The sequence below is a fragment of the Truncatella angustata genome (assembly GCF_020726525.1).
Source record: "Truncatella angustata strain MPI-SDFR-AT-0073 chromosome Unknown BKA67scaffold_1, whole genome shotgun sequence".
NCBI lineage: Eukaryota > Fungi > Ascomycota > Sordariomycetes > Amphisphaeriales > Sporocadaceae > Truncatella > Truncatella angustata.
The window spans coordinates 2,272,488-2,296,260 of record NW_025763381.1 but is presented as its reverse complement, the minus strand read 5'-3'; the positions used below and the strand labels follow the sequence as shown (position 1 = coordinate 2,296,260).

Genomic DNA, 23,773 nt, shown 5'->3' with positions numbered 1-23,773 from the left:
TCACATTTTACTCGAGGCTATAAGTCTAGATCTTTTTATTATATATTTAAACAGCTTCCTTATAGGTGTCCGAATGGGCAATGCCTTTTATGTTAGAACGTGCCTGCTCTCATAGTATTATAAACAAATAATATTGTCTCTAAGGGATGTTGTAATAAATAATCGCAAAATCAATCAATGAGCTCCCATTCGATTGATTCAATGGTGGCTGGTTAGAACAATCTAATTGGTGGGTCCGGATGAACAATCCACGAGTTTGTATATTAGCACGAATTTCCTCCAGGACCTTCTTCCTGTTTTCATCTCTCTCTTTCTTCTTTATGTCCAGTCCTGAAAAATTTGCTAGCATCATAACTAGCACCAGCTTTTGATCAAGTAAGATTCCCATTCCAACTTTCTCTCTCTCGCTCTCTTATTATCCTTCTTTCGTTGGCTTTCACCATAATCCCACCAAGAAAGGATAAGTAAGTTGATCTTTCTTCGTCGTCACCGTCATCACCGTGGTACTTGTTTTGGGTCTGCCATGAGTTCTTGCATCACTCCCCTCACTTCCCTTACCCTCACCCCAACCTCTTTACGCGCTTAGTCACATCTGCCTTACCCTAGCCTACTTCATATCGGAAACGACCTATCTCTATGGTAGATTTTTGCGAAATATCTTCAGCGTGGTTTCAAGACTCAATTCGTCGAGAAGAGTCTGACAAGAGGCCTCTCATCGACTCGAGCCTTGATGCGGCCAATTTTCAATCTACACAGAGCTGAGCGCAAATGAAAGTTCTCCAACAACAGATGAATTTCTCATTACCATTATCAAGGACCTGCAGGCAAATCCTGCAGACTTCTTTGCCATTTCTCGCCAACTTCTCAGTGTCGAATTAAGTTCTCGTTGTCACTATCAGATTTCCCCAACCGGAAGACCTGCCAGCTTTCTTTCATTTCTACCCACTAGAAAGTTGCTCTTATACAACTACCTTTTGGATTCGACCCCTCCATCCTGATACAAACGCATTGTGCAGCTCCCAATCTCATGAAATTACTGTTTGGGCATTCGACCTGCCCGGCCTTTCAAGATTCGATCGGATATGATTACAACCCATTCCCATTTCAAAAAGACTAAAACACTGCCAAATTCACCATCCTTTCGATCTTTTTCAAGCTTCAATCTCGCTAATGCATTTCTTTTTTACTCAATGCAGACAAGAAAAGATCACTGCCGACCACCAACCATCAGCCACTAACATGACTCCCACCATTTCCGCCGCTGGCGCTCCCAAGCGCGCGGCTGGCGAAGCGGGCTTGCCCGAACTTCACCACCCTCAGCCCAAACGGGCAAAGTGTCCCTTTCTTATGGACGAGGATGAGGATGACGCTCACCGTCGACTATCCGCAATTATGGAGCTCTCAGAGCTGCCATCTTCGCCGTCCCTCCCTCCACTCCCGGTCCTTGCTCCTGCCGCCGAGAAGTCGCCCTCGCCGGACTACCGGCCCAGCACCAGTCCTCTAAGCATTATCAAGACATCAAAGGTCATTACATCGGACCAGTTCTTTGAGTATGAGTCACAGCGTAAGAAGGACGAGCAGAAGCGGCAATTCGATGAGGAATTCATCCTCAACAAGATTGCCAGGTTCAAGGACCAGAACAACGGCAAGCTGAGCTTGACGCTCTTCCAGGCCCTGCAGTCCGAGGTCCAGCAGTCTATCTACGGCAAGGTTCCCATACCTTCATTCTCGAAGGACACTCATATCAGTGCAGAGAACTTCATGAAGGGTGCTGCTACCACCACCGATAACCTCATGAAGGACGTCGCTACCAGTACTGAACACGCTGCAACCATGGACAAAACTACCCAAACAGAAAAGCCGGTTGCCCCCGTGCTCAGTATCAGCTCAGCCATGGTCAATGCAGCCACAGAGACTAACGACAACGGCACCATCACTGCTGTTAAGTTCACGTACTGTGACTCTGGCGCCCAGACCACTCCCGTTCCGGCACCACCTCCCACGAAGCTAGAGTGGGTCGATATTTACAACAAAGAGCTATCTACCATTCACCTCAAGAACCCGTTTGTCACAGGAAAAGGCGTCATCACAGTAAAGACCATGCTCCGACCCGCTGCTAAACCCTCCACATACATCAAACCTCATCCGTTCTCTCGTAGGACCTGTACCAGTGCTTCATCTTCGCGTCGTTCCAGCAGCACTTCTGTTGCGCCCACTCGAAAACCATCTGGATCTGCTCCTTCTCAAGTCATCAGTCTGGATGATTCAGAAGAGGATGACCGCGCCCAGACTACTAATAAAAGCCATGGAGTTGGTGGAGGCTTCGTATCTACCCTCCAGTCCTCTACTGTTCAGCCTCCGCCCCCTAACGCAAAGTATCCTACTTCTCCTGGTCCAATGTTGCTTTCCGCTGCAGAGGTGAATATTATGAACGACTCAGATGACGAGACTCCCTCTCAGATCACCAAGAGTGGTCACCAAGTTGGCGGTAGTTCTGATCCCATGAGAGAGCTTTTTATTAGTCAGCCTCAGGCAACCATATTTCAGTCCGCAACTCCTGCTTTGCAGACATCCTCAGTTGCTGAGCAGTCTCGCAAAGTAGACGGCATAATTTCAGACTCTGAACCCATGCACATCGACGTAGAAGAGTCGGACGCCACAACCTCCATCCGTATCATTGACCCGAGCTCGTACCGTGTGGGGGGCGCCGACCAGGTACCGGGTACACATTTGCAACAGCAGCAAAATGGCCCGGGTCATAAAGGTCATAAGGGTCATGACAGATCTTCTTACGGCAGCGCCAGTACACAGAGTACCGTACAGAGCCCTGTCTTCGACGTCCAACAAGACACTTCCTCCCCTATTCAGCCTCCCAATCGCTCTACTTTCTATGGCTTCAGTGGGTTAGATAATCCACGCCAGATTCAACAGGAGCTACGCTTCCAGAACGTCGAATTCAACGATGGCTATTTACCGTCCCCTCAGGCAGGTCTGCGCCTTTTCTATGACGATTTCCTCTATGAAGTCGGCTCTCAGCTTATGGGAAACCCTCTGGCTCACATTATGCAAACCCTCAGAGACACAGCATAGGGTGCTCGTGTTACTCTCGATGACGATGCAGCTATCGCTGAGAACTGGTGCTCAAATCCATCAGCCTACGAAATTGCGAAGGGCTACCCCTTGGTGGAAGACGTCGAGTTTGTCATTCACAAGAATCGTGCTAGGCCCGATGGCGACTGCTACTGGCGCAGCATCTCCTTTTGTTTGCATGGCACTGACAAGCACTGGAACATTGTCAAGGCTGAGCACCTCGCCTATGTGCATCACGTCCTCGAACACCCTCACCATGCTCGCTACGGGCTCTATAGCGACCTCCTGAACAAGAAGTTCTTCAGAACCAACTCCTCTACCGCCGATGGCCAAGGCACCATGCCCGGCTTCCGTGCCAACATGTACCAGGTCCTATTTCTGGCACATGCTTGGACTCCAGCTCTGATGCAGCAAGTTACCGCGGATCTGTACAATATTTGCGTCATCATGTTCACCCGCGAGCGTACCGGCCAGCAAGAATGGACTATCTCGGAGACGGCAGTCCGAGGCAGCCACAACGCCCGTCACATCTTCATCCAGTTCGTCGACGGCAACCACTTTCAGCCAATGGTCCCAAACCATTACACCGCTTCCGAGTTCCGCTACCCTTACGTTACTGTGGACAAGACGGCCAAATACAGCAATGCCCCCAAAGCCACGTCTACCAAGACAAGCCTCCAACACCCCTGGCGTAACGATTTCACCAAGGAGGTCCCACCCCCTGTCCCTCGTCTCCACGGTTGCAATACTAAAGAATTGAGTAACTGGTTGGGAAGCAGTTGATTTACATCACGGGCACCTGATCAGGCATCATAACCTATCGGACGCTTCAACCACACCGAATATTGTTGCACACCCTTCAAGAAACTTCAAACAAGGACCAGGTTTCAACAACATCCAATCTGCTTTTCCTTCCCAGCTCATCATCTGCCTGTGCAGCCAGACGTAAGACATCCCAATAGTGTACGACCAGCCAGTGCTCAGCTGGTTTTCGACACAACCCTGCCCACCTCTCGTCACTTTGCAGAATATCTCACATCATTGCTCTCCTGCGCCGCGACTTCTTGCAATTTGTTACGACTTCGTCTTCTCCACCGCAACTTGCCAATTTCTTACGACTTCTTCTTCACCGCAACGGCGATTTATTTTTTCTTTTCTTTTTGCATGCTTCAGTGAAAGCAGCCGCTACGATTACGCAAAAGCCGTTTCGTCTGCCCACCGCTTCTACAATTGGGTGCTCGCTGATCGTGGCAAATTTTTGTCGTACCTTTCAGCATTTTCGCGTTTCGGCCTCATGTCACAGCTCTCTCTAGCATCGCCAACTCTTCTCCTTCATTGTACCGTCCTATTTTCGGTTCGAGAAGCAGGCGCCACAATACCGCCATGCTTCGCTCTCAAACCGCATTGCACCGGGGATCGTGAGGCATTCTTGCCAACACTTTCATCATTTCACTTTTGTCGACGTTAGTTTTTGTCTTTGTTTTTGTTCTTCGAATGATCGGTACCTTGATAGACAGAGACAGGGTAGGGAATGTGTTCAGAGATATATGCACACACACACACCTGCTTTAGAAAAGAGACGTCCAAGCTGGACTTGAGACTTTCCAACTTTCCATCAGAAGGTTGATGGAAACACTCAGGATATGAGAATAAAATCTTCTTGCCATACATTGCAGTGTCTGTTCTCGTATATGGGAAAGTGTAATCATGTTACTATTAAGACAGGAATCTAAGGGAGAGCTTACAGCTATATAATTTGGTAAATCGAGAGGTGGTCATGACATGTCCTTTCAGAAAATTCCTCTTACTCATCACCCATTGTTCAGGGGAACGTGAGCGATGGGCCTCTGGTATCGGTTCTTGTTTACAGCCGGTCCAGCCAGACATCATTGTAAGGACATCTGGGCGCATACTATCCACGAAATAGCAACGTTGGTGTCCATTGGACAGGTATCACTGATGTTGCATGATTCGACAACATACCTCTCAAGTAAGCTGGATTTTGTACCTGGATTGTTCCACAGATCTAATTCCTACCATTCTGGTCATGAACCTACTACTAAACTTTCCTTGTCGCATACCAAAACGCCATGCCATGGAAGCAACCTGGACCAGTCCTCATGATGCTCATCAAACGTAATATACAGCAAGCGTAAAACAGTGCAATGAACGCTCTGCAGAGCTTAGTTATCTGCGATATGTGCAAACAGTGGCGATATAGACTCGCCGTAGTGGTTCCTCCTGATGGCTTCCGAGAGCAGGAACGACAAGTCCAAGAGGACCAACTTACTCGCGCTCTTGCTTCGGCGGTCGCTAATAGGAAAGCTGTTGGTGACAATGATCTGGTCGATGCACTCACATGCCTGCAGCTGCTCCAGAGAGTCACCTCCAAATACACCATGGGTGGCAATGCAATAGACCTTCTTGGCCCCGCCTCGCTTGACTACAGTCTCGGCAGCAGCAATCCATGATCCAGCCTTGTCGATCATGTCGTCAACGATCAGGACTGAGCGGTTCTTGACATCTCCGACCAAGGTGATCATATGCTCCAGCTTTGGATCCTGCAGCTTCTCGTCTTCCTCGTCAGATGAGGGCTCAGCGTCGCCGGATCCACCAAGAGCATGCGGCTCCGGTACGAAGAAAGAAGATGCGTGGGACATGGTCATAGGGTCTTCTCCCTCGGTGGCCTGATAACTACCTTCACCCCCGGCTTCTGATGCGGGTGCGGAAGGATGGTCATCCGGAACGATGTGTCCCTGAACGAGTCGCCCCTGAATGACAGTCTGAGCGCGCTCGTCCGTGAAATCCTGCGCTTCGGTGTCCTCCTCTTCATTCTGTTCCTCGATAGGGGAAGCCTGGGAAGAGTCCTGCAGGGATCGACCACGCGGCAGACCGTTCGTCCGTGACGAGGGGGCATTAGCACGTCGCGGAGAGCCCTGAGAATCTGCGATAATGCGGGACGACCTCGCTGAGCCGCTGGCACCATTGACGTCATGGGGAGAAGTGGATGATAATTCGGCTGCGGTCGGTTGGGTTTGGCGGGCTCCGTTGATGATGGTTGGTGGTCCGTCGAGATGGTTCATGATCAGACTAGCCGTCATGTTGCCCGTGGCTCGCTTGCGGTCGGTGGTGACAATGCCAAAGTTCAGCTTAAGGGCATCTGCCAGGGACGTGACTCTCTTGGTGCCTCCTGCGTTCTTGGATACAACCACGGCTTCCTTCCAATCGGCAATATTCTGGCGTACCCATCGTGCGATCAAGGGTTCGGCGTGGAGGTTGTCGACAGGGCACTTGAAGAAGCCCTGCATCTGGGAAGCATGGAGGTCCACGGTAATGACATGCTTGACGCCTGCCACATGCATCAGGTTCGCCAGCATTCGGGCAGTGATGGCACCGCGGTGCGACTTCTTCTTAGACTGGCGGTTGTAGGGGAAATAGGGCAAGACGGCTGGAGGGGTAAGTCAGGTACATCAGCGGCGTTCTAATTCGGCAGGGTCGTGGAAGAGGTTGGCTATTACCGGTGATCTTGTTGGCGGAACCACCCTTGCAGGCTGAAATCATGATCAGAAGCTCCATGATAGTGTCGTTGATCTGGCGACTGCCCGACTGTACGACGAAGACGTCCTTCTCACGTACACTGGTCATGATGCGGACGCTCGTCTCTCCCTACATGGCGGTGCTCAAGGATTAGTGTCTGAAGTCAATGGCAACCGAGTGGGTGTAGCCGAAGCAAGTATGACGTGGGAGTACACACATTTGAGAATTGTGTCAGCTCGGCCTCGGCCGGCACCATTCCCAGATTCTCACATATCTTCCCGGTGAGCGGCGGGCAGGAGGAGCCCGAGAATATCAGCGTGTTTCTCATGATGCTAGCGGAGGACGGGGTGGGATGTGAAGATGTAAAGAAAAGTTTCGGTGGGGGGAGTTGAAAGCTTCAGAAGCAAATGCGGGTCCAGCTTTTGGCAGACGTGGGGTACTTGAGATAACTGAAAACACCAAAGATACTGGACTGATGAACAATAAATCACTGAAAAATAACAAATCGCGGAAATATTGGAAATCCTAAAATACTCAATTGCTCAAATACTGAACCTACAACGCCGACATCTTGCACCCCTGCTGCCCCGTGCTTACAGTAGACGAGTAGGTGCACAAGGCACACTAATTTTATGGTGCCTTCCTTACTGTACACACGCTTACACAATAGGTAGTCCGGTATAGCGAGCAGCGGAGCCCGGTCAACTTGCCAACTCGGCAAGACTCGGCCAAGCCAGAAATCTGCAATCGCCATGGGGATCAGGGGCCTTACCCAAGCTCTGAAAGCTCTGCCTGTGAGCCAAAAGGTTGAGCTGCGAGGAAAGGACATCGTCATCGATGGCCCAGCTTTGGTCCACCGAATATGGGAGCTGTTGATGCAAGACCAGCATCCCTCAAGCATTGCCCTAGGCCAGGTCGCATATGCCCAGCTGGGGCAGAGCGTTATTGGCTGGCTCGATGACTTGCGCGACCAGGGGGCCAACGTGTAAGCCATACGCACTTGTCAGACGAATCATACTGAGTTGCTGCAGGAGGAAGATCTACTTCGATGGCTACTTGCCACCTTTCAAATGGCAGACGAGAAAGGAGAGACTTGTCGCACAAACCATGAACGTGCAGGGCTTGGCAACCAAGTATCGCAACGGGGTCAGGCTCGGCGCTGGAACCCGGGCCGACGGCCGTCCAAACCATCCCGAAGAGGATGGGTTGCGTATAAGTGACGAAGAGGGAAACGGGGCTTTCCGCACATCAAGTTTGCGCTTCTCCAGACGCACCAAGGACCGTCTTGACAACCTACCAAAGCACCCATTTCTGATTCCCTCAGTCATTGACAGTCTGAAGGCCTCTGATGACTACGTCGACGTTGTCGAGCTCGTGCCAGGAGAGGCCGACGTCTTCTGTGCCGATGACATTAGGCAGAATGGCGGCTTATTGTTCACAGGCGACTCTGACCTCCTCATACAGGACCTAGGGCCAGACGGATCTGTGGTGTTCTTCTGGGACCTTTGGGACGGGTTAGCAGAGGATCCCGATGCCCCAGGGGCTGGCCAACACCAGTCATTGGCCGTGAAAGATAAAAAGGTGCCCTTCAAGGCTCTATCATACTCGCGCTATAATATAGAACGTGTTCTTGGCATCGAAGGTACCGGTGGACTGCCTAGGCTCGTATTCGAATGGCAGAGGAGGAGAGAAACTCTGCTGCAAGCCCAGGCACACATGGGACCAGACAGTGACAGTCCCTTTGACGAGGAGGGGTTCAACAAGTTTCTAAAGGAACATATCCCTGAGCAATACATCCCAGAACACCATCCCGTCGTACCCATGCTATTCCATTTGGATCCCAGGGTCTCTGAATTCGTCATCCAGTCGCTCACTACCGAAATGATAGAAGATGAAAAACGCTCATCCAGCCGCCTCCTGGAGTCCGTCAAGGGCCCCCGGGGCCCTGAAGAGCTCTCGATATTCCTGCCCACCATGATCGAGGATACTACGTCGAAAAGCGCCTGGGAGTACAGCCAGACAACCCGGCAACTAGCATATGGGCTTGCACGAACTTCTGCCCGTCGGCCGCGCAAGACTGTCATCGAGTATCGCACTCTGCTCTCGACCAAAGGGGGGCGCAAAATCGACGTACCCGAGCGCAGCACAGTGGACCAGTGGTGTGAAATGCTGGTCGCAACGCTAGACCAGATTGACGACGATATGCCGCGGTGGAAATGGCTGGCCTTTGCGCTCTACCAAGAGATCCAGCTTTCGGACGCGGGCGACAGACCCTCGATGGCAGTCAGGCTCGTGAGAGAAGCAGTAACCGGAGTCCAGAAGCCGGTCAAATACTCGTGGCAGCACATCCACCTCGGCGCTGTAATTCAGGCTTCGTTCTACTCTTTGAGAATACTCAAGCAACTCTTGGACGTGAGGACGGCCCTGAAACCCGAGCAGATGACTGACGCGCAAAAGTTGTTACACCAACATCTCATGAAATTCCCCCTCATCACAGACTGGCCAAGCGTTTTGAATTTGAGAAACGACCTATCTGCGGTCGGAAACGCAAGCGGCCTGACACTGATATCACGAATGCTTGGCATTCCGGAGATCAAATTATGGGACACCCCTGCAAAGGCGACAGGAAAGAAGCGAAAGCTGCCCGTGAAAGCCGAGACAGGCGAGTCTTTGCCGCCGAAGGCAGCCAGATCATCGAATCCATTCGAAGCACTGGAAATGGCGTCAGAATAGGGTCCACGCCACAAATCGCCCACACAGAGACTTGCACCAGGTATTCGGTGTTGCATAGCGCGGAATTCATCTTCTCATTACTACTATAACCAGTTTTTGTTTACTCTCCATCCAACGCAACGCCGAGTATTGATGAAACCGCAGTGCCGATCAAAACACCTTCGATGCTCTCCCACACCAGCTGCAATAGAGATACCTAAGCCTTTGCCGTCCTGTTCGCCGCTGACATGCTTGAGATGAGATTTCGTCCAACGGTGATCGTCTCATCCATTCCTTGCTGGCGTTGCCAGAAGCTGGAGACCAGTTAGCACATTCCCTAGAAGTTTTACGATCAGGTCATTCGCGACTCACGCTTCTTCAGGCGTACCATGCCCACGAAGGGATGTTTGTCGCGCTTCTTCTTCCAAAGCAGCTCTTGTAATCTTCTCGCCGGTTGGCACATCGGGCAGCGGTTTCTCCACGTGGAGATCCTGACCGATCGTCTCCTCAAGCAACTGCCGTCTCATGGAAAAGCGTTCAGCTCGCTCCTTCTGCAGACCGGGGCTGTCGAGGTGGTTTAGAGCGTGTCGAACAGCGAATTGGGCAGCCAGATAGATGTGCTCGGCGAGGAGCACGCTGAGAAGAAGAGCCCAACCAGAGATATTGTAGGGCTCACCGCCGGGTCCTTCAGGCCCGTTGGACATCAGATAAAGAATAGCAGAGCTGATGAGACTTCCAAACCAGGAGAGGAAGCCCAAGGCAGTAAGCCAAGGTCCAATCGAGTCGGCTCTCCAAGGTATCGGCCGCTGGCTATTGACGGCGATCTTCACAGCATCACCTCGAAGTTCGACCCAGTTGTTGATGAAGAAGGACACAGGCGCCAGGGGCCAGATCGCAGAGAACAGTGAGAGGTAACCTAGTGTGGTCAGTAAGAATACTGAGACAGCACGCGTCAGTCTTGGGACCTACCGAATTGCACCACCATCTCTCTGTAATCAGTTGACACATCGTAAACGTCCAATTGAGCCTCGTGTCGAACGCGTTCCAAGAACGCTGCCTCTTGAGGCGGATCAGAAGCGCTGGCAGTAGTAGTCTTGGCGCTCTTCTGAGTGATCTCAGTCTGAACCTCGTTGACCTTCTTGAAGACCTTACGCTTGATATAAGGGGTGAGAGTCTCGAGCGCAAAGTTGACTATTTGAGCTGTCACGGTGAAATAGATAACTTGTTTCTTCAGTCGATCAGGGTTGATGTGAAATCCTTGGGTGGTGATCTTCTCGCTTGATGACAGTTTCACAGCAGTGGCCCTCCATATGTCGAGGTAGGGGACCAGCAAATTGCCAAATGGCATGTAGACAAAGGCGCTCAGGAAGAGTGGAGTGTACGAGGTGATGAAGTTGACCACGAAAATCTTTGAAATCAGTGCCGCATCGTGTGCTTCGAAATTGTCAGTCTCGAGTTCCTTTCCAACAACTTAAAATTCTGCCTAAAACTTACCATCGTGTGTTTCATAGTTCTCCATATCAGTCAATCTTTCCGCCAGGTTGCCGAGAATGGTAGACAGGGTAGGCGTGGCAGCGGTCAGGATAATTGTTGGCAGGAAAGTCTAATGAGTCTAGTAAGTCTTAGTATGGGGAGCGGCAGAAGGAGGACCTACAAGATAAGATTTAAATGGGCCATTGTAGATCTCGCCGATGAATATCTCAATCGAGAAGCAGAAGACGTAGAGAGCTCCGAGTATGAGGAAGCAGACGACGGCGAATGGAATTTGTAGCAGCTGCGTCTGTAATCTCTTCTTGGCAGAATAGACCTTGATGGGCTCGCCGGTGACGGGATCGGCGGCTTCATGGTCCCATTTGAAATGCGGTCGAGGATGCTGTATCTTCGAAACACCACGGACACCCCATTGCACAGCCAGGTCAACTTCTTTCTTCTTCCAGTACTCGAAGAAGATGACAGACCACAACGAGTTGACTACTCCATATACCCACGAGTACTGGCCGAGGATGATCCAGGCGCCGAAACCAAAGGCTGCCGGGAACATGAGGAAGGAGAAATACGACTGCAGAAAGGCGAAGTAGAAAGCAATCCTCTCGCCGAACCGGTCACGAATCTCGCTGATGTCCTCCTCCTTCAGGACAGACTTGCTGCTCCATTGCTTGATCCATTGCTTGTTGAACTGGTGGTTATGTAGAGGAAATATGGATTCGACGTATTTCCACTGACCACTCTTGGGCGTAATACCGGCACCGCCTTCGTTCTTGGGGAGGGTCAGCAACAGATACACCACGCGGAGCCGCTCGGCCTCGTTGACAGGCTCCTCCTCAAACACTTTTTTGATGTCCTTCTCTGGAGCCTTAACGCGGACACCGTAGAGCCAGTCTTGTACACGTTCTCGGTAGATCTTGGACCTGAGATATTGTTCGGATGCAACTTTGATGAAAACGAGAAGGGAACTGTCGTCAACGCCTTTGCGAACTTCGGAAGCAACGCCGGCCTTTGTAAGGACTTGAACGAGTTGCGTAAATCCAGCTTCGGCCTCGGCTTGCTCTGAAAAGGTACGAGGTTAGAGTCAGGCTGGCGTTGTGGTTCATGCATGCGTACCTGAGGCGGGGATCTTGTAGTTGATCACAAAGTCGACACTAAAGAATCGCTTGTCAGTTCGGGAGGTTCGGACGACTTGGGACTGGCCGCATTGAGTGCATCTTCTGAGAGCACCTACTTCATGTTAGTCCGGAACTCTGGGCGGTTGTCGTCAGAGGCGTAGAGTTCTCGTAGGCTCGACATGATGTCGATTGTCGCCCGGAAGGTGTGGACTGGGCTGAGGACAGGTTGGTAGGAGAGGGGAAAGAGGAAAGGGATGTTCCAGGAATGAGGTGACGAGAGATCCTTTTTGGGATTAAAGTGAAGCCATCATCTCTCCAAATTCAAGCTTTTGCTTTGTGCAGCTTTCCTGGCATTTGGAGCTGAGCTTAGGTCTAGTCTAGATCAACGTCATCCCGCAGCACTGGGACATCCGGGTCAATGACATCTGTGTGATGTGACATGCAGGCCCGTGCTGCCCCTGTAAATCTGCCCTGCGCATCTTGTCTGCTTCACCATGTGTAGTTACTCTGCGTGTAGATCTTGGAAACTCGCCCGAGGTTAGCTTAGGTTACTCGCACGCTAACCTACCGTGCATATAGCACACATAACCCTGCTGGGTTATTCTACATATTCCGGATGAAACATGTCTGTACAGTAGGCACACAACTACTGTATATAGCTACTCATTTTACATACAACCTCACCGTCTCAATCTTTTTGCTTTTTAACAAAATATCCGTCGCCTGTGTAATACCCCGGCATCATTATATACAGCATTTTTATTCCATGCCAATGTCAATTCCCTTTTTTCTGGTAGCCCGAGTACAGGCTTTTCTATGCAGCAGCCAGACGTGTACCATCACGACTTCTTGATTGGCTAGCGCCAACCGTACCGCATTGATTATTCACTGCCAGGCATCAGCGGCACAGTTCAACCCTACAGAGCGCGTTTCCTTCTTCCAATCGCCGTTTTATATTCACGTGCATGTGCCAGCATCGAAGGTTTCCGGCAATTCTGAAATAAGTAACGCCAACTAGTCGGTAGCCAATGGGGCTCCTTCAAAAGCTGGGCATGCGCCGCCCATCGGAGTGGGACAGTCTCACACTGGTCGACCATCTGTTAAACTCACCACTGGAAGCCTTGACCCTTTGGATATACTGGGCTGTGGTCTGGATCCGGGGGAACCCCATCCGCCCACCACGGGACAAGAAGCCGATACGCATCGTGTGTCTGTCTGATACTCATGATGGTATCGTAGACCCGGTTCCAGAAGGCGACCTGCTGATTCATGCGGGCGATCTCACCAACAGCGGCACAGCAACTGCTATCCAGAAGCAGATTGACTGGTTAGCTGGTCTGGGACATAGGCATAAAGTACTGATTGGCGGAAACCATGACTGTCAACTGGACAAGTCTTGGAGGTGGGTTGACCCCCCCCCCCCCCCCCCCCCCGACTTTCGGTATGAGACGCTCTTATCTGACTGTATAGGTATCGAGATGAGAAGGCGATCATAGATCTCAAAGATATTAACCTACTGGACTCTGAGACGAAGAAAACGGGCGAACCAATAACCCTGCGCTTCGACGATGGGCGCAAACTGACACTTTGGGGTTCCTCCATATTGCCAAGATGTGGACCCGACACAGATAATGCTTTCATGTATGATGCCAACAGTAACCCCTGGGATGGCTTGATACCGCAAGGTGTTGATGTACTCGTGACCCACACACCACCGGCTTACCATCTCGATCTTGCGATTGGGTGCCCAAGTTTGCTGAAGGAGATATGGCGTGTGAAGCCCAAGCTCCATGTTTTTGGCCACATTCACTGTGGTCGTGGTACGCAGCCCGTGTACTGGGACGATTGTCAGAGGGCATACGAGAGACTTCAGCAACGGCAGCCATGGATTATCGGCCAGCTCCCCAAGCAGCTCAATAAGCTACTTCCGAGGGCAACGATGGATTTCGTACCGAGTTATCGATGGATTGATGCGGCAAAAGTCCTGGTTTATGGCTTCAAGAGCCTTATCTGGCATTTCTTGTGGCAGGGAGGCAGAGGTTCCGGCAGTGAAGGTTTGATGGTGAACGCCGGGTGCCAGGACCAGAACAACGAAAGGCTCACGCAAAAACAGCCTATTGTGGTCGAGATCTAACATGATTCCCTCACACTATTCCTAACAGAACCGGTAGTCGCATGTTTGTAGACAACGGAAGCTATCCCTCAGGTCTGTTAAAAAGATCAAATCATAAAGACTAGCCAAGTTGGTACTTGGGAGCTATCAGAGTTGCGAGAGACGCAATGACAAAACACAAAGAGATCATAAATAAGCCGCCAACAGGTCGATCAACCAACAAATAGAGCCAATGGAATGATATAGTGGGATTCTGGGGACGTTTGCGTTCGTTAGGTCATGAGATAAAATGAGTAACAGAAGGAATGGGAGAGAAGGGGGGAAAGAATTTCAAAAAGGTGCTGTCCCCAGCTCAGTTGAACTGAACTGGGCGCCTTTGGGAATTGAAACCCAACCAGGAGCCGCCCATGGGTGCGAACACCCCAAACTACCACTGCACCACGATGAATGGGACCGAGGCCCCAGGGCAATCAGTGTTCCCACGCCGGGGACTGGTTGATAGAATGGCTCCTTAGAACACCTTAAGCGTTTATCTGCACTGGGTGTTGGGGCAACAATCAGCTAGATACCTCAATCTCGTAGCCCCAAGCACCATAAAACAAAACGAAGCAAGTTTTTAGGCTTATTTGTACTTGTAATAAAATACAATAGGTTGCAGCTTTCATGACCTAGTCTACAGATAAAGGAACTACTCGTGCCCGTTCATTGTCGGGTGTTCAAGACTATTTTGGAAAATCTCACCTTATAAATGCCAACCAGCTTTTACATATCCATGACGCCAGGCCATCGAATGCACATGATGACATCCCAAATCATGATTTTACACCACAATCATGACACCGAAGACACCCAGCCAAAGCATAACGCCCCATGTCACAATACTAAACACACTGTCAGCGCCAGCTATCACAAGCAACTGGCTTGGACTCTCGATGGCGGACACGGCCGCACTCGTGCCCGCGACTGACCCATCACCGGCAGCAGCATAGCTTCCATTCAGTGGTAGGACAGTCACGACCGAGATGGCAGTGACCACGATATCGTCTCCACCAGTAGCTATGGCCAGAGGAATGGTAAGAGTCACGGTGCTCTCGCCTTTGGGGCCACAGGCCGAGCACGTCTCGACGCAGGTTTTCATAGGTACGGCGGTGGTGGGAACAGCCATGGCGTTGCCGAGTGAGGTGGAGGGGACGCCGGGCGCGGGAGCGGTGGTAGCTTTAGTAATTGGGCAGTTCTCGATGGTGATCGTAGTACAGTATTCGAGAATGACGAGCTCGGCAGGGTTGGTGGCACAAATAGTGGTGTATGATACAGTGACAGCGGTGGTGAGTGTGACATTTGCGCCGGCGGTGACTGTTCTAGAGCCTGTTCCGTTGTCACCTTCTATGCCAGGAGGTGGAGGTGGAATATCGTCAGTGAGATTGCCGTAGACAGTCAGAAGAATATCAGCAGGAGCATCACGGCTGTTGACCCTTTGCCGTGGCAAGATCGACGTTGTGTTATCTGGGTTGGTAGAGTTGAAGCCACCAGTGCTGATCTGGCCAGGGGCAGAACCGTTTACAAAGCCACCGCAGGTCTCAAGATCGCAGCCGGGGCAGGGGATGTTGCAACGGTTGTTGTTCGTTGCGGCAGCATCACCAAGGCTATCTGCACAGTAACAGGTCGTCACTGCGGTCCCGGCATATTTCTTACGGGCGCTCTTGCAAGACTCAACACATACGTCATTGTCCATATCTGGCAAGTCAGCGTATCGCTGAAAGTTCTGGTAGCCGCCAGCAGAGCCAAAGCAGCCAAGCAGAGAATACCCGCCAATCGCTTCATCGTCGATAAATCCACCATTCGCGCCAGTTGGCACAGCAGTTGGGTCAGCGGTCGATATAGTTACACGTGTGAAAGGCGTTGTTGTGCTATTGGCCGGGAACGGTGGCACGGTGCTGTTTGTTGCAGTTGTTGTGTTGTCCGGCACCATGTAAATGTCGATAGAATTGATTAGCCAGAAACTAGAAGGTCCAGGATTAGCACGGGTTCGTGGATTATGGAAGACATACTCACGAGTTGACAAAAGCTTGAGGGTTGCTGGCCACGAATGCAGTGCAGGATGAACCGCGTGTTAAGGCGCAATCGCTCTGGTTCCATAGGTTGCCAGCATAGTCACCGCAAAAGTTCTCACAAGGGTCAGCTATTGTAATCTTTCGACACCCGGCTGACTCACGATATTGATAGCAAGACTCAAGTTGAAAAAGTATTTATCAGTCTCGCAACTTGATTCACTTGGTCCTCCAAACAAGGCTTGAGGAGCGCCCCAAGTCGACGGGTCAGGAGTTTGTAGGGGCGCGAACGAAATATCGTCAGGAATTTCACTGCGCCTGAAGTGCCAGATCTTGATCCGTTCTTCGGTCCACTCCATAGCGTACACACCACCACCGGCAGCATTGAAGGTATCACCATATGATCCCTTGTCCGAGGCACTGTAAGTACAACCACGGTTCTGAACGATATATTAGAAACGTCAAATACTTCGTCTCCATCACAGTTGAACTCACATAATAATCATCATTGCAGTCGGATCGTGTTAAAATGCCATTGTACCCGGAACCAGCAACTGAACAGCCGGTACTGGTGTGCGCGGCAAACAAGTTGGTCTCCGCATCGTTTTGGCCCTCGATAATGTCGATTTCGCCTCCCGTTGGCCAGACGTTCCCATATTGATTGTTCAGAGCCCAGACTGCACCAACGCACATCAGCATTTCGTCTCATCATAAGCATTTCGTTGTTATATAAAAACTTACAAGCTGGCCACGAGCCACAAGCTGAAGCTGGCATACGCTCAAAGTCAGCAATGAAGAGACCATAGTTGAACACTTCATTGCTGGTCAAACGGACACTGGGCCTACCCACGTCGGTATTGGGGTCGTAAATGTTCGTGCTATCAACACCAAGTTTGACCTTGTTGTTGACGTCGACGGTGACGAGCTTTTGTGAAACAGCGCTCTCGTAGTCCTGATAACTGGTATATAGTCAATCGTAATTCGATCATGTAATCCCGATGAGTTAACCTACTTAACGAAGCCTTGCTAGGGTCGGGGGAATCAAGGAAGGTGAAGGCATCCAAGAGGCCTTGACCCGCCCAATGATGGATGAGGGAATAGTTGGCCATATTGACAACCCAAACTTACACCATACGAAGAGAGTGACTAGACTAGAAGCAAAAAAACAAACGAGTGACAAACCTCCTGCCAAAAGAGCGACTACCCCAGCTTTGAATTGCCCCTGCGAAGATGAGTTGAAGAATACAGCGCAGGCAGACAAGAGGAACATGGCTGTATTTTAATATAACTGATGGATACTTACTACATAGCAAGTGCGTCTAGTGAATTCCTAAGATATCAAGTCCCAGGAGAGACAAGAATGCAAATTAGACTGGTTAGCGTGCGACAGCGTCTCGACGTGCAGGCTGAGACATTTGAAGTCTTGACAACGGATTCTTGAGTGCTCAAACTAGGGAGCACGCGCCGATACCTACTCTCTGGAAACCCGCCATGGAATGCGCGCGCTATGAAGAGAAGAGAACAGACATGGCAATGATTTTTTGATTGCGCTAGACGATATAGCATGACTGCTATCATGGAAAGACTGTAGGTGGCTGCACTCCTACGTGTCCTAATGACTCTTACTGTGACTGTGTCAAGCAGAATATAGTGACACATGAGGCGTTATTGAAGGCTGCTTCACTTTCTTTCTCCTATAGCTGGTGTTCCGGGCGCTGCAGATTATATCGCAAAACTTGGCACCGGCGCAGCGGACGGCCCGGCGTCGCAGCTAGAGCCAGTGAACTGTAGATACAAGGGTTTCCGGTATTCTGGCCAACTGCTCAACGTTGACAATGGGCATGATGGTTTTGGCTCGTCATTCTTGATGACTCGTGAGGAAATGCATGAGAAAAAGGCGGCCTCGTGATGCCTAGTCCTACTGATTGCGAGCATGTGAATACCGCTTACATGATATTGGACAGATGCAACCCCCCACCTTATCCGAACGGATCTCAGGTCGCTGGACGAAAGGGCATGTCCTTTGTAGGCTAGCGTGTTTTCTTTGGAGTTCCAGGCTAAAAGCCAGGGCCCAGGATGGATATGAAATATTTTACCTCGGCTTGAGGGGCTGGTAGTCGGTGCTCGGTCGACTGGGGAAATGCAGGGGCATGACGCTTTGTCCCCCGTCGGACTCGCGGTATATTGCGCTGGGCCATCGAATATGTTGTCCGTACAAGTCTGTCCGGCTCCTCTCGTCACTGGGAACAGCTTTGTCTGTGAGTAGTGTCCGATACATCCATGGATCTCCACGACCACACAGCGAAGCTGCACACCACCATCAAGGCACCTATTCTCTCGTCCCCTTGAGTAAATTATTCCCTTACAGTATCTAAAGTCTGCCAAGTACCTACAAGTACCCACTCCCTGGCTGCTAGCCAGAGTAGCACACCCCAGACCATTAAAATAGTGGACACCCTTCCCCCCGAATTACCTAGGCTCGTGAGAGGCACTCGGTTACCCACCCACGGCTGACCCTCCATTGTCAGAAGCCGGTGCCGTCATACTACATTTTTTGGAATTATTTCCTTTTCTCTCGTCCCAGCCAACACTAGACTGTACATACTTCAAAATAGAATTCTTGTCATGTTGAGATCTTTGGCAAGGAGTCGGGCACAAGCTACCGGACTCAGATCTACAGCAAGACAGTTCCCAGCACCCAAGGTACGTGATATGGGCGTGTTGCGATTCATTCTCCCAAACGCCGAGAAGAAGCACAATACTTACGATAGTTGTTTTCCCCACAGAGCAACATATTAATGGCCGCCTCAAAAAGGAGCAGCAGCTCTCTGCCAGCTGGTAAGTCGCAGTTCATATCTTGCGGCCTCTCGTTGTTCGGCACAAGTCGGTGACTTACATGCGTGCGATCAGGATATGTAGAGGACAAGTCCAAGGGGCCAATGCTCCGCTTCGAAGAATCGCTGCCGAAACTCCCTGTACCAACACTCGAAGAGACAGCTGCTCGATACCTCAAGTCATTGAACCCTCTCCTTAGCCCGGTAGAACTCGCTGCCAGCAAAAAGGCCGTTGACGAGTTCATCAGACCCGGCGGCGTGGGACGCAAGCTGCAAGACAAGCTCGTTGCGAAGCGCGATGATCCCAACACCAAGAACTGGATATATGAGTGGTGGAACGAGGCCGCCTACCTCGCCTACCGTGACCCTGTCGTCCCTTACGTCAGTTATTTCTACTCGCACCGGGACGACCGGCGGCGGCGGAACCCCGTCAAGAGAGCGGCCGCTATTTCGACAGCCGCACTGGAGTTCAAGAAGCTCGTCGATAGCGGCACCCTGGAGCCCGAGTACATGAAGAAGCTGCCCATCGCCATGGATAGCTACAAGTGGATGTTCAATGCCTCCAGAGTCCCCGCCAAGCCCGCCGACTACCCTGTCAAGTTCGACCCTAAGACGAACAAGCACTTGATCGCAATCCGCAAGAACCAACTCTTCAAGATTCAACACGAGGTCGATGGCCAGCAGCTTAACACTTCGGAACTTGAGGCGCAGTTCGCTCGCGTGTATGAGCTTGCCACTAGGGTACCAGCCGTCGGCGCGCTCACGTCCGAGAACCGTGATGTTTGGACCGACGCCAGAGATATCCTCCTCAAGGCATCGCCCAAGAACAAGGCCGCGCTCGAGGCCGTCGAATCAGCTTCCTTCATCGTATGTCTTGACGATGCTGCACCGGTGACTCTAGAGGAGCGTGCGCACGCATACTGGCACGGTGACGGTCAGAACAGATGGTACGACAAGCCTGTACAGTTCATCGTCAACGACAACGGCACCTCTGGTTTCATGGGAGAGCACAGTATGATGGATGGTACACCCACACATCGCCTGAATGATTACGTCAACGACCTCATCTTCAACAACAAGCTCGACTTCAGCAACCCCAATGTGCGCTCCGGTCTGCCCGACCCTGCCACTGTAAACTTCGAGATCACAAAGGAGGTCCAGTCCGAGATCGACCGTGCCATCTCTGATTTCGCGACTGTGATTGGACAGCACGAGCTTGCCGTGCAAGCATACCAGGGCTACGGAAAAGGCCTGATCAAGAAGTTCAAGTGCTCGCCCGACGCATATGTGCAAATGATCATCCAGCTCGCCTACTATAAGATGTATGGCAAGAACCGGCCCACATACGAGTCTGCCGCCACCCGCCGCTTCCAGCTCGGTCGCACCGAGACCTGCCGGACCGTGAGCGACGAATCTGTGGCATGGTGTAATGGCATGGCCGACCCCAGCGTGTCGGACGAAGAGCGCATCAAACTCTTCCGCAAGGCCATTGACGGTCACCTGGAGTATATCAGCGCTGCCTCTGACGGAAAGGGCGTCGACCGCCACCTCTTCGGCCTCAAGAAGCTTCTCGAGCCCGGTGAGGAGTTGCCAGCCATTTACAAGGACCCCGCATACGGCTACTCTAGCTCCTGGTTCCTGTCAACGAGTCAGCTGAGCTCCGAGTTCTTCAACGGCTATGGCTGGAGCCAGGTCATCGACGCCGGTTTCGGTATTGCATACATGATCAACGAGAACAGGTAAGTCCGGCCCGTAGTGATTCCTCGACAATGCGCATATGGGCAGATGGGGACTAACGAACATCGCAGCATCAACTTCAACATCGTCTCCAAGGGCTTGGGAAGCCAGAAGATGAGCTACTATCTGAACGAGGCCGCAGGAGACATGCGCGACTTGATGTCGCAGACCTTGGAGGCACCCAAGGCTAAGCTATAAAGCCAAATTCTGCTCGCCCTGCCCGTTGAATTTTATTGTCAAAGTCCATGTAGAACATCCGTATTTGTCTGCTAGAGATTCTGTCTAGACTAGACGTTTTCAAATTTCAAGCATGTATCGGTGTTGGTGGAAACTGTTGCAGCTCGTATATATCGTATAGTTACATGAAAACATGCTAGACATGATCAGACGGTTTTCGGTTTTTAGTCATGCTTAAATTTGCGGATGCTCTCTAACGTGGTACAAGGTCTACATATGGAGGTATGATGATGTGGCGGAGCTCCGTTGTCTATCGTCCTCGAACGCCCACCGCTTTTCTTTTCCTACACCTACACAGGATGTGATACCTCGTCGGCGCGATCTCACCGTCAATAATACAGAAAGCTTGATATTGTCCACGCTTGATGCACAATAAGCAGCTCTAGCTTAGCCCGCGTGGTCCACGATCTCGTTAACCACTTCACGCCTGTTCTGGTCGTAGTAGCTACAGATCTGGTAGGGAATAGGTAACTCCTGATAATCGTCCTCATCCCCTGCGATGACATTCAGGTTAATGCCAGCACTCTTGGAGCTGAAAACGCGAGTGTCGCTGCTCTCCTTGCTAAGGTAGATTTGAGCACCGTCAAGCTGATCAAGCATAATGGTAGGCAGAGAGCCCATGACCTGAAGGGCAAAGTTGGAGGACTTGACGACGTCGACGGTTGACACGAGCGAGTCCACAACCAAAGATAGGCGCTGGGTGTTTTCGACAGTAACGGCGTTGGCCTTGCCCTTGATGATGATCGTTGTGTGGCTGCACTTGGATATGAGGATCGAATGCGACATTGAAGCCTCAATCTCGATTGGCTCCGAATGGCGCTCGAAATTTTCCTGAGATGTTCATTAATATATACACCTGACAGCTGCCTGAAGGTCCTCTGCTTACAATCGTCCACTTGTTTCCGTCTAGCTCCTGTCGCGGAGGCTTCTTGAGCCGCATGCTTTCCGGCTTGGGCTTCTTGCCTGGTGCAGGGCTCTTAGCGCGAGACGATTCTGTAGAAACTTGCGAGGATGTCCGCAGAGACGGGTTTTTGTGAGTCATTTCGGATCTGTCCACCTTTCTCAACCCCTTGGTGACATCAGAGCCCTTGTTAAGTTCGCTGAATACGGCACCGAGGCCACCGGCTGCCTGAGCATCGGAAGCCCTCTCCTCCTTGATCTGCAAGACCGGAGGGGGGCCTGGGGGCGGGGGCGGAGGAGGCAAGCCCCCAGCAGGCGGAGGCGGGGGAGGCGCTGCTGCTGAGGATGCCGGTGCTTGGCCCGAGATGGGAATACTCTTTGCGACTTCGGCAGCTGGCTTGCCCTGAGGATTCCAGGCGATACCGTTAGGGAAGTTGTTCTTGACGAATTCAGCCAAGTCCCGGAAGACCTGGTAGAAAGATTGTATCCAGACAACCTGATCCTGGTCCTTATCCTTGTGCTCCTTCAATACGCGGTTGCCAAAAAACTGTGCAGATCCCAAAGACTCTTCAACATGTTTGTACGGTCTCATGTCCACAGTGACCCAAGCGAGAACCATGATACCCTCGGCAACCGCGCTCAGCTGGCTGAACACTGGAGACCCGCGGTTCGACTCCTTGATGCTACCGACGGCCATAAGAGCCTCGTTGATGGGTTTCAGGAGATCCTGGTATGCAGCCATTTCGGAACCGGCGAGATCAGGCTTCTTGGCCTTGGTGGAAATGAGGAGGAAGCGACGCTGCTGCTTGAACCCCTCCAAGACTTTGGCAGCTTGCTCGGCGATAAGGCCACCTAGCTTGTTGCTGGCTTGAACATACTTGTTGACGGAGGTGTTGATGAAGGCATCGAAGTCCTCCACTACCTCAGGTAGAGGCTCCTGGGGTGCGGCTTTCGGAGCGGGAGGAGGTGCTGGGGCCGAGGAGATCGTCGGAGCGCTCGAAGGGCTGACGGCACCCGAGGGAATGGCATTGCTTTGTTGGTGTTGGAGAGCGGGCACGCCCTGAGGAAGCTCGTTGGTGGAAGAGGCAATGTCCTCTAAGCGCGACGTAGCAGCTTCTAGCCTAAAGCGCAACTTAGTACACGAGTTGGAAAGGCCCGGGAGGTGGCACGATGACGGGCGTGGTGTTGACGGATGCGGCAGAAGAAGGCATGCCGCAAGTGGAACGAGAATGGTACGTACCGCTTGATGAGGGTTGTAAGGTTGTGCATGTTTGTCGCCGCCATTATGCTTGTAATCTGTCCGTAGCTGGCAGTTACAGCCTGATACGAGGTATTATGATGATGAAGGAAGTCGCGAAGAGAGGAGGAATAGAGCCGAGCTGTCGGGTCAAGTTCAAGTTCAAGTTCCAGTTCAAGTTAGGAGATGAGACGAGCAGCCGAGACAGGGTGGGAGGCCAGCCTTGGGGCTCAAAGAACGGTTGTAGTTTACTCGGTCTCGCGTCAAGGCCAATGCAACTGGTACCGTATTTCTAGGAAATAGTTATCCTTCTGCCTAACGTTCTGGGCGTACAGGTTGTGGCAGCGGAAAAGCGATGTTCAGTGAAGGCAGACGTCGTTGCGACTTGAACGATTGATGCCGTGGTTTTCAGACTGTCCCCCAAGAGTACCCCTGCATTAGGAGGCTCCTGATCGCTAAGGATAGAACCAGAGCTCTACGGATCCGTGCTGTAACTTAGGTTAACCTGGGTTAGTCAAGGCACAGGCGCCAGCTTCGCAACTGGGGTGCCTAATGCAACGGACAGCTGCTGACCCCGACATCGTGGGACGGTGAGTTTAGTGCAGTTGAGCCGCCAGCCAGCTTCCATGTTGATCATTCTCTTTTGAGTATGTATATATGTATGAAAACAGGATACATACATAACCGTCCGGGGTCCGTACTGACGAAGTATGTACACAAGGTAC

At 51.5% G+C, this 23,773-nt stretch overlaps 8 protein-coding genes across 8 annotated transcripts; 4 read left to right on the top strand and 4 right to left on the bottom strand.

The window, feature by feature from the left end:
• Positions 1 to 5,137: 5,137 nt before the first annotated feature.
• On the bottom strand, positions 5,138 to 7,251 carry BKA67DRAFT_19476 (ribose-phosphate diphosphokinase). Its single transcript, XM_046095377.1, has 3 exons — positions 6,845 to 7,251; positions 6,609 to 6,756; positions 5,138 to 6,538 (listed from the first exon to the last, which is right to left on the bottom strand). The coding sequence occupies exons 1-3, from the start codon at positions 6,953 to 6,955 to the stop codon at positions 5,274 to 5,276; spliced, it is 1,524 nt and encodes a 507-aa protein (XP_045963727.1). The 5' UTR covers positions 6,956 to 7,251; the 3' UTR covers positions 5,138 to 5,273.
• Positions 7,252 to 7,379: 128 nt separating this feature from the next.
• BKA67DRAFT_652817 (XPG domain containing-domain-containing protein) lies at positions 7,380 to 9,360 on the top strand (the record flags this gene model as incomplete). Its single annotated transcript, XM_046106234.1, has 2 exons — positions 7,380 to 7,612; positions 7,659 to 9,360. 2 exons carry the CDS (start codon positions 7,380 to 7,382, stop codon positions 9,358 to 9,360), a joined length of 1,935 nt encoding a protein of 644 aa, XP_045963726.1.
• A 196-nt stretch (positions 9,361 to 9,556) lies between these two features.
• On the bottom strand, positions 9,557 to 12,123 carry BKA67DRAFT_652816 (calcium-activated chloride channel-domain-containing protein; the record flags this gene model as incomplete). Its single annotated transcript, XM_046106233.1, has 7 exons — positions 9,557 to 9,653; positions 9,712 to 10,255; positions 10,309 to 10,773; positions 10,834 to 10,942; positions 10,994 to 11,886; positions 11,941 to 11,978; positions 12,059 to 12,123. The coding sequence occupies 7 exons, from the start codon at positions 12,121 to 12,123 to the stop codon at positions 9,557 to 9,559; spliced, it is 2,211 nt and encodes a 736-aa protein (XP_045963725.1).
• Positions 12,124 to 12,468: 345 nt separating this feature from the next.
• Positions 12,469 to 12,883, top strand: BKA67DRAFT_19280 (uncharacterized protein). Its single transcript, XM_046095361.1, has one exon. It carries the CDS (start codon positions 12,559 to 12,561, stop codon positions 12,793 to 12,795), a length of 237 nt encoding a protein of 78 aa, XP_045963724.1. The 5' UTR covers positions 12,469 to 12,558; the 3' UTR covers positions 12,796 to 12,883.
• On the top strand, positions 12,884 to 14,210 carry BKA67DRAFT_19296 (calcineurin-like phosphoesterase). The gene is made up of 2 exons (XM_046095362.1): positions 12,884 to 13,344; positions 13,413 to 14,210. The coding sequence occupies exons 1-2, from the start codon at positions 12,971 to 12,973 to the stop codon at positions 14,074 to 14,076; spliced, it is 1,038 nt and encodes a 345-aa protein (XP_045963723.1). The 5' UTR covers positions 12,884 to 12,970; the 3' UTR covers positions 14,077 to 14,210.
• A 463-nt stretch (positions 14,211 to 14,673) lies between these two features.
• Positions 14,674 to 17,212, bottom strand: BKA67DRAFT_640819 (uncharacterized protein; the record flags this gene model as incomplete). The annotated part of the gene is made up of 6 exons (XM_046105765.1): positions 14,674 to 16,055; positions 16,108 to 16,220; positions 16,268 to 16,543; positions 16,599 to 16,780; positions 16,845 to 17,062; positions 17,112 to 17,212. 6 exons carry the CDS (start codon positions 17,210 to 17,212, stop codon positions 14,876 to 14,878), a joined length of 2,070 nt encoding a protein of 689 aa, XP_045963722.1. The 3' UTR covers positions 14,674 to 14,875.
• A 1,099-nt stretch (positions 17,213 to 18,311) lies between these two features.
• On the top strand, positions 18,312 to 21,067 carry BKA67DRAFT_544956 (acyltransferase ChoActase/COT/CPT). The gene is made up of 4 exons (XM_046101305.1): positions 18,312 to 18,806; positions 18,890 to 18,941; positions 19,014 to 20,676; positions 20,746 to 21,067. The coding sequence occupies exons 1-4, from the start codon at positions 18,729 to 18,731 to the stop codon at positions 20,870 to 20,872; spliced, it is 1,920 nt and encodes a 639-aa protein (XP_045963721.1). The 5' UTR covers positions 18,312 to 18,728; the 3' UTR covers positions 20,873 to 21,067.
• Positions 21,068 to 21,298: 231 nt separating this feature from the next.
• On the bottom strand, positions 21,299 to 23,095 carry BKA67DRAFT_589525 (adenylyl cyclase-associated protein; the record flags this gene model as incomplete). The annotated part of the gene is made up of 3 exons (XM_046104474.1): positions 21,299 to 21,742; positions 21,798 to 22,932; positions 23,052 to 23,095. 3 exons carry the CDS (start codon positions 23,093 to 23,095, stop codon positions 21,299 to 21,301), a joined length of 1,623 nt encoding a protein of 540 aa, XP_045963720.1.
• Between the last annotated feature and the right edge of the window lie 678 nt (positions 23,096 to 23,773).

Excerpts from the sequence above, each read along its gene's own strand:
- BKA67DRAFT_544956 (XM_046101305.1), top strand. The coding sequence starts at position 18,729 with ATGTTGAGATCTTTGGCAAGGAGTCGGGCACAAGCTACCGGACTCAGA. Across the intron at positions 18,807-18,889 it reads GACAGTTCCCAGCACCCAAG|AGCAACATATTAATGGCCGC; the intron begins GTACGTGATATG and ends TTTTCCCCACAG. Across the intron at positions 18,942-19,013 it reads CAGCAGCTCTCTGCCAGCTG|GATATGTAGAGGACAAGTCC; the intron begins GTAAGTCGCAGT and ends GCGTGCGATCAG.
- BKA67DRAFT_19280 (XM_046095361.1), top strand. The coding sequence starts at position 12,559 with ATGAAACATGTCTGTACAGTAGGCACACAACTACTGTATATAGCTACT.
- BKA67DRAFT_19296 (XM_046095362.1), top strand. The coding sequence starts at position 12,971 with ATGGGGCTCCTTCAAAAGCTGGGCATGCGCCGCCCATCGGAGTGGGAC. Across the intron at positions 13,345-13,412 it reads CAACTGGACAAGTCTTGGAG|GTATCGAGATGAGAAGGCGA; the intron begins GTGGGTTGACCC and ends CTGACTGTATAG.
- BKA67DRAFT_19476 (XM_046095377.1), bottom strand. The coding sequence starts at position 6,955 with ATGAGAAACACGCTGATATTCTCGGGCTCCTCCTGCCCGCCGCTCACC. Across the intron at positions 6,757-6,844 it reads AGCTGACACAATTCTCAAAT|GGAGAGACGAGCGTCCGCAT; the intron begins GTGTGTACTCCC and ends ACCGCCATGTAG. Across the intron at positions 6,539-6,608 it reads TTCCGCCAACAAGATCACCG|CCGTCTTGCCCTATTTCCCC; the intron begins GTAATAGCCAAC and ends TTACCCCTCCAG.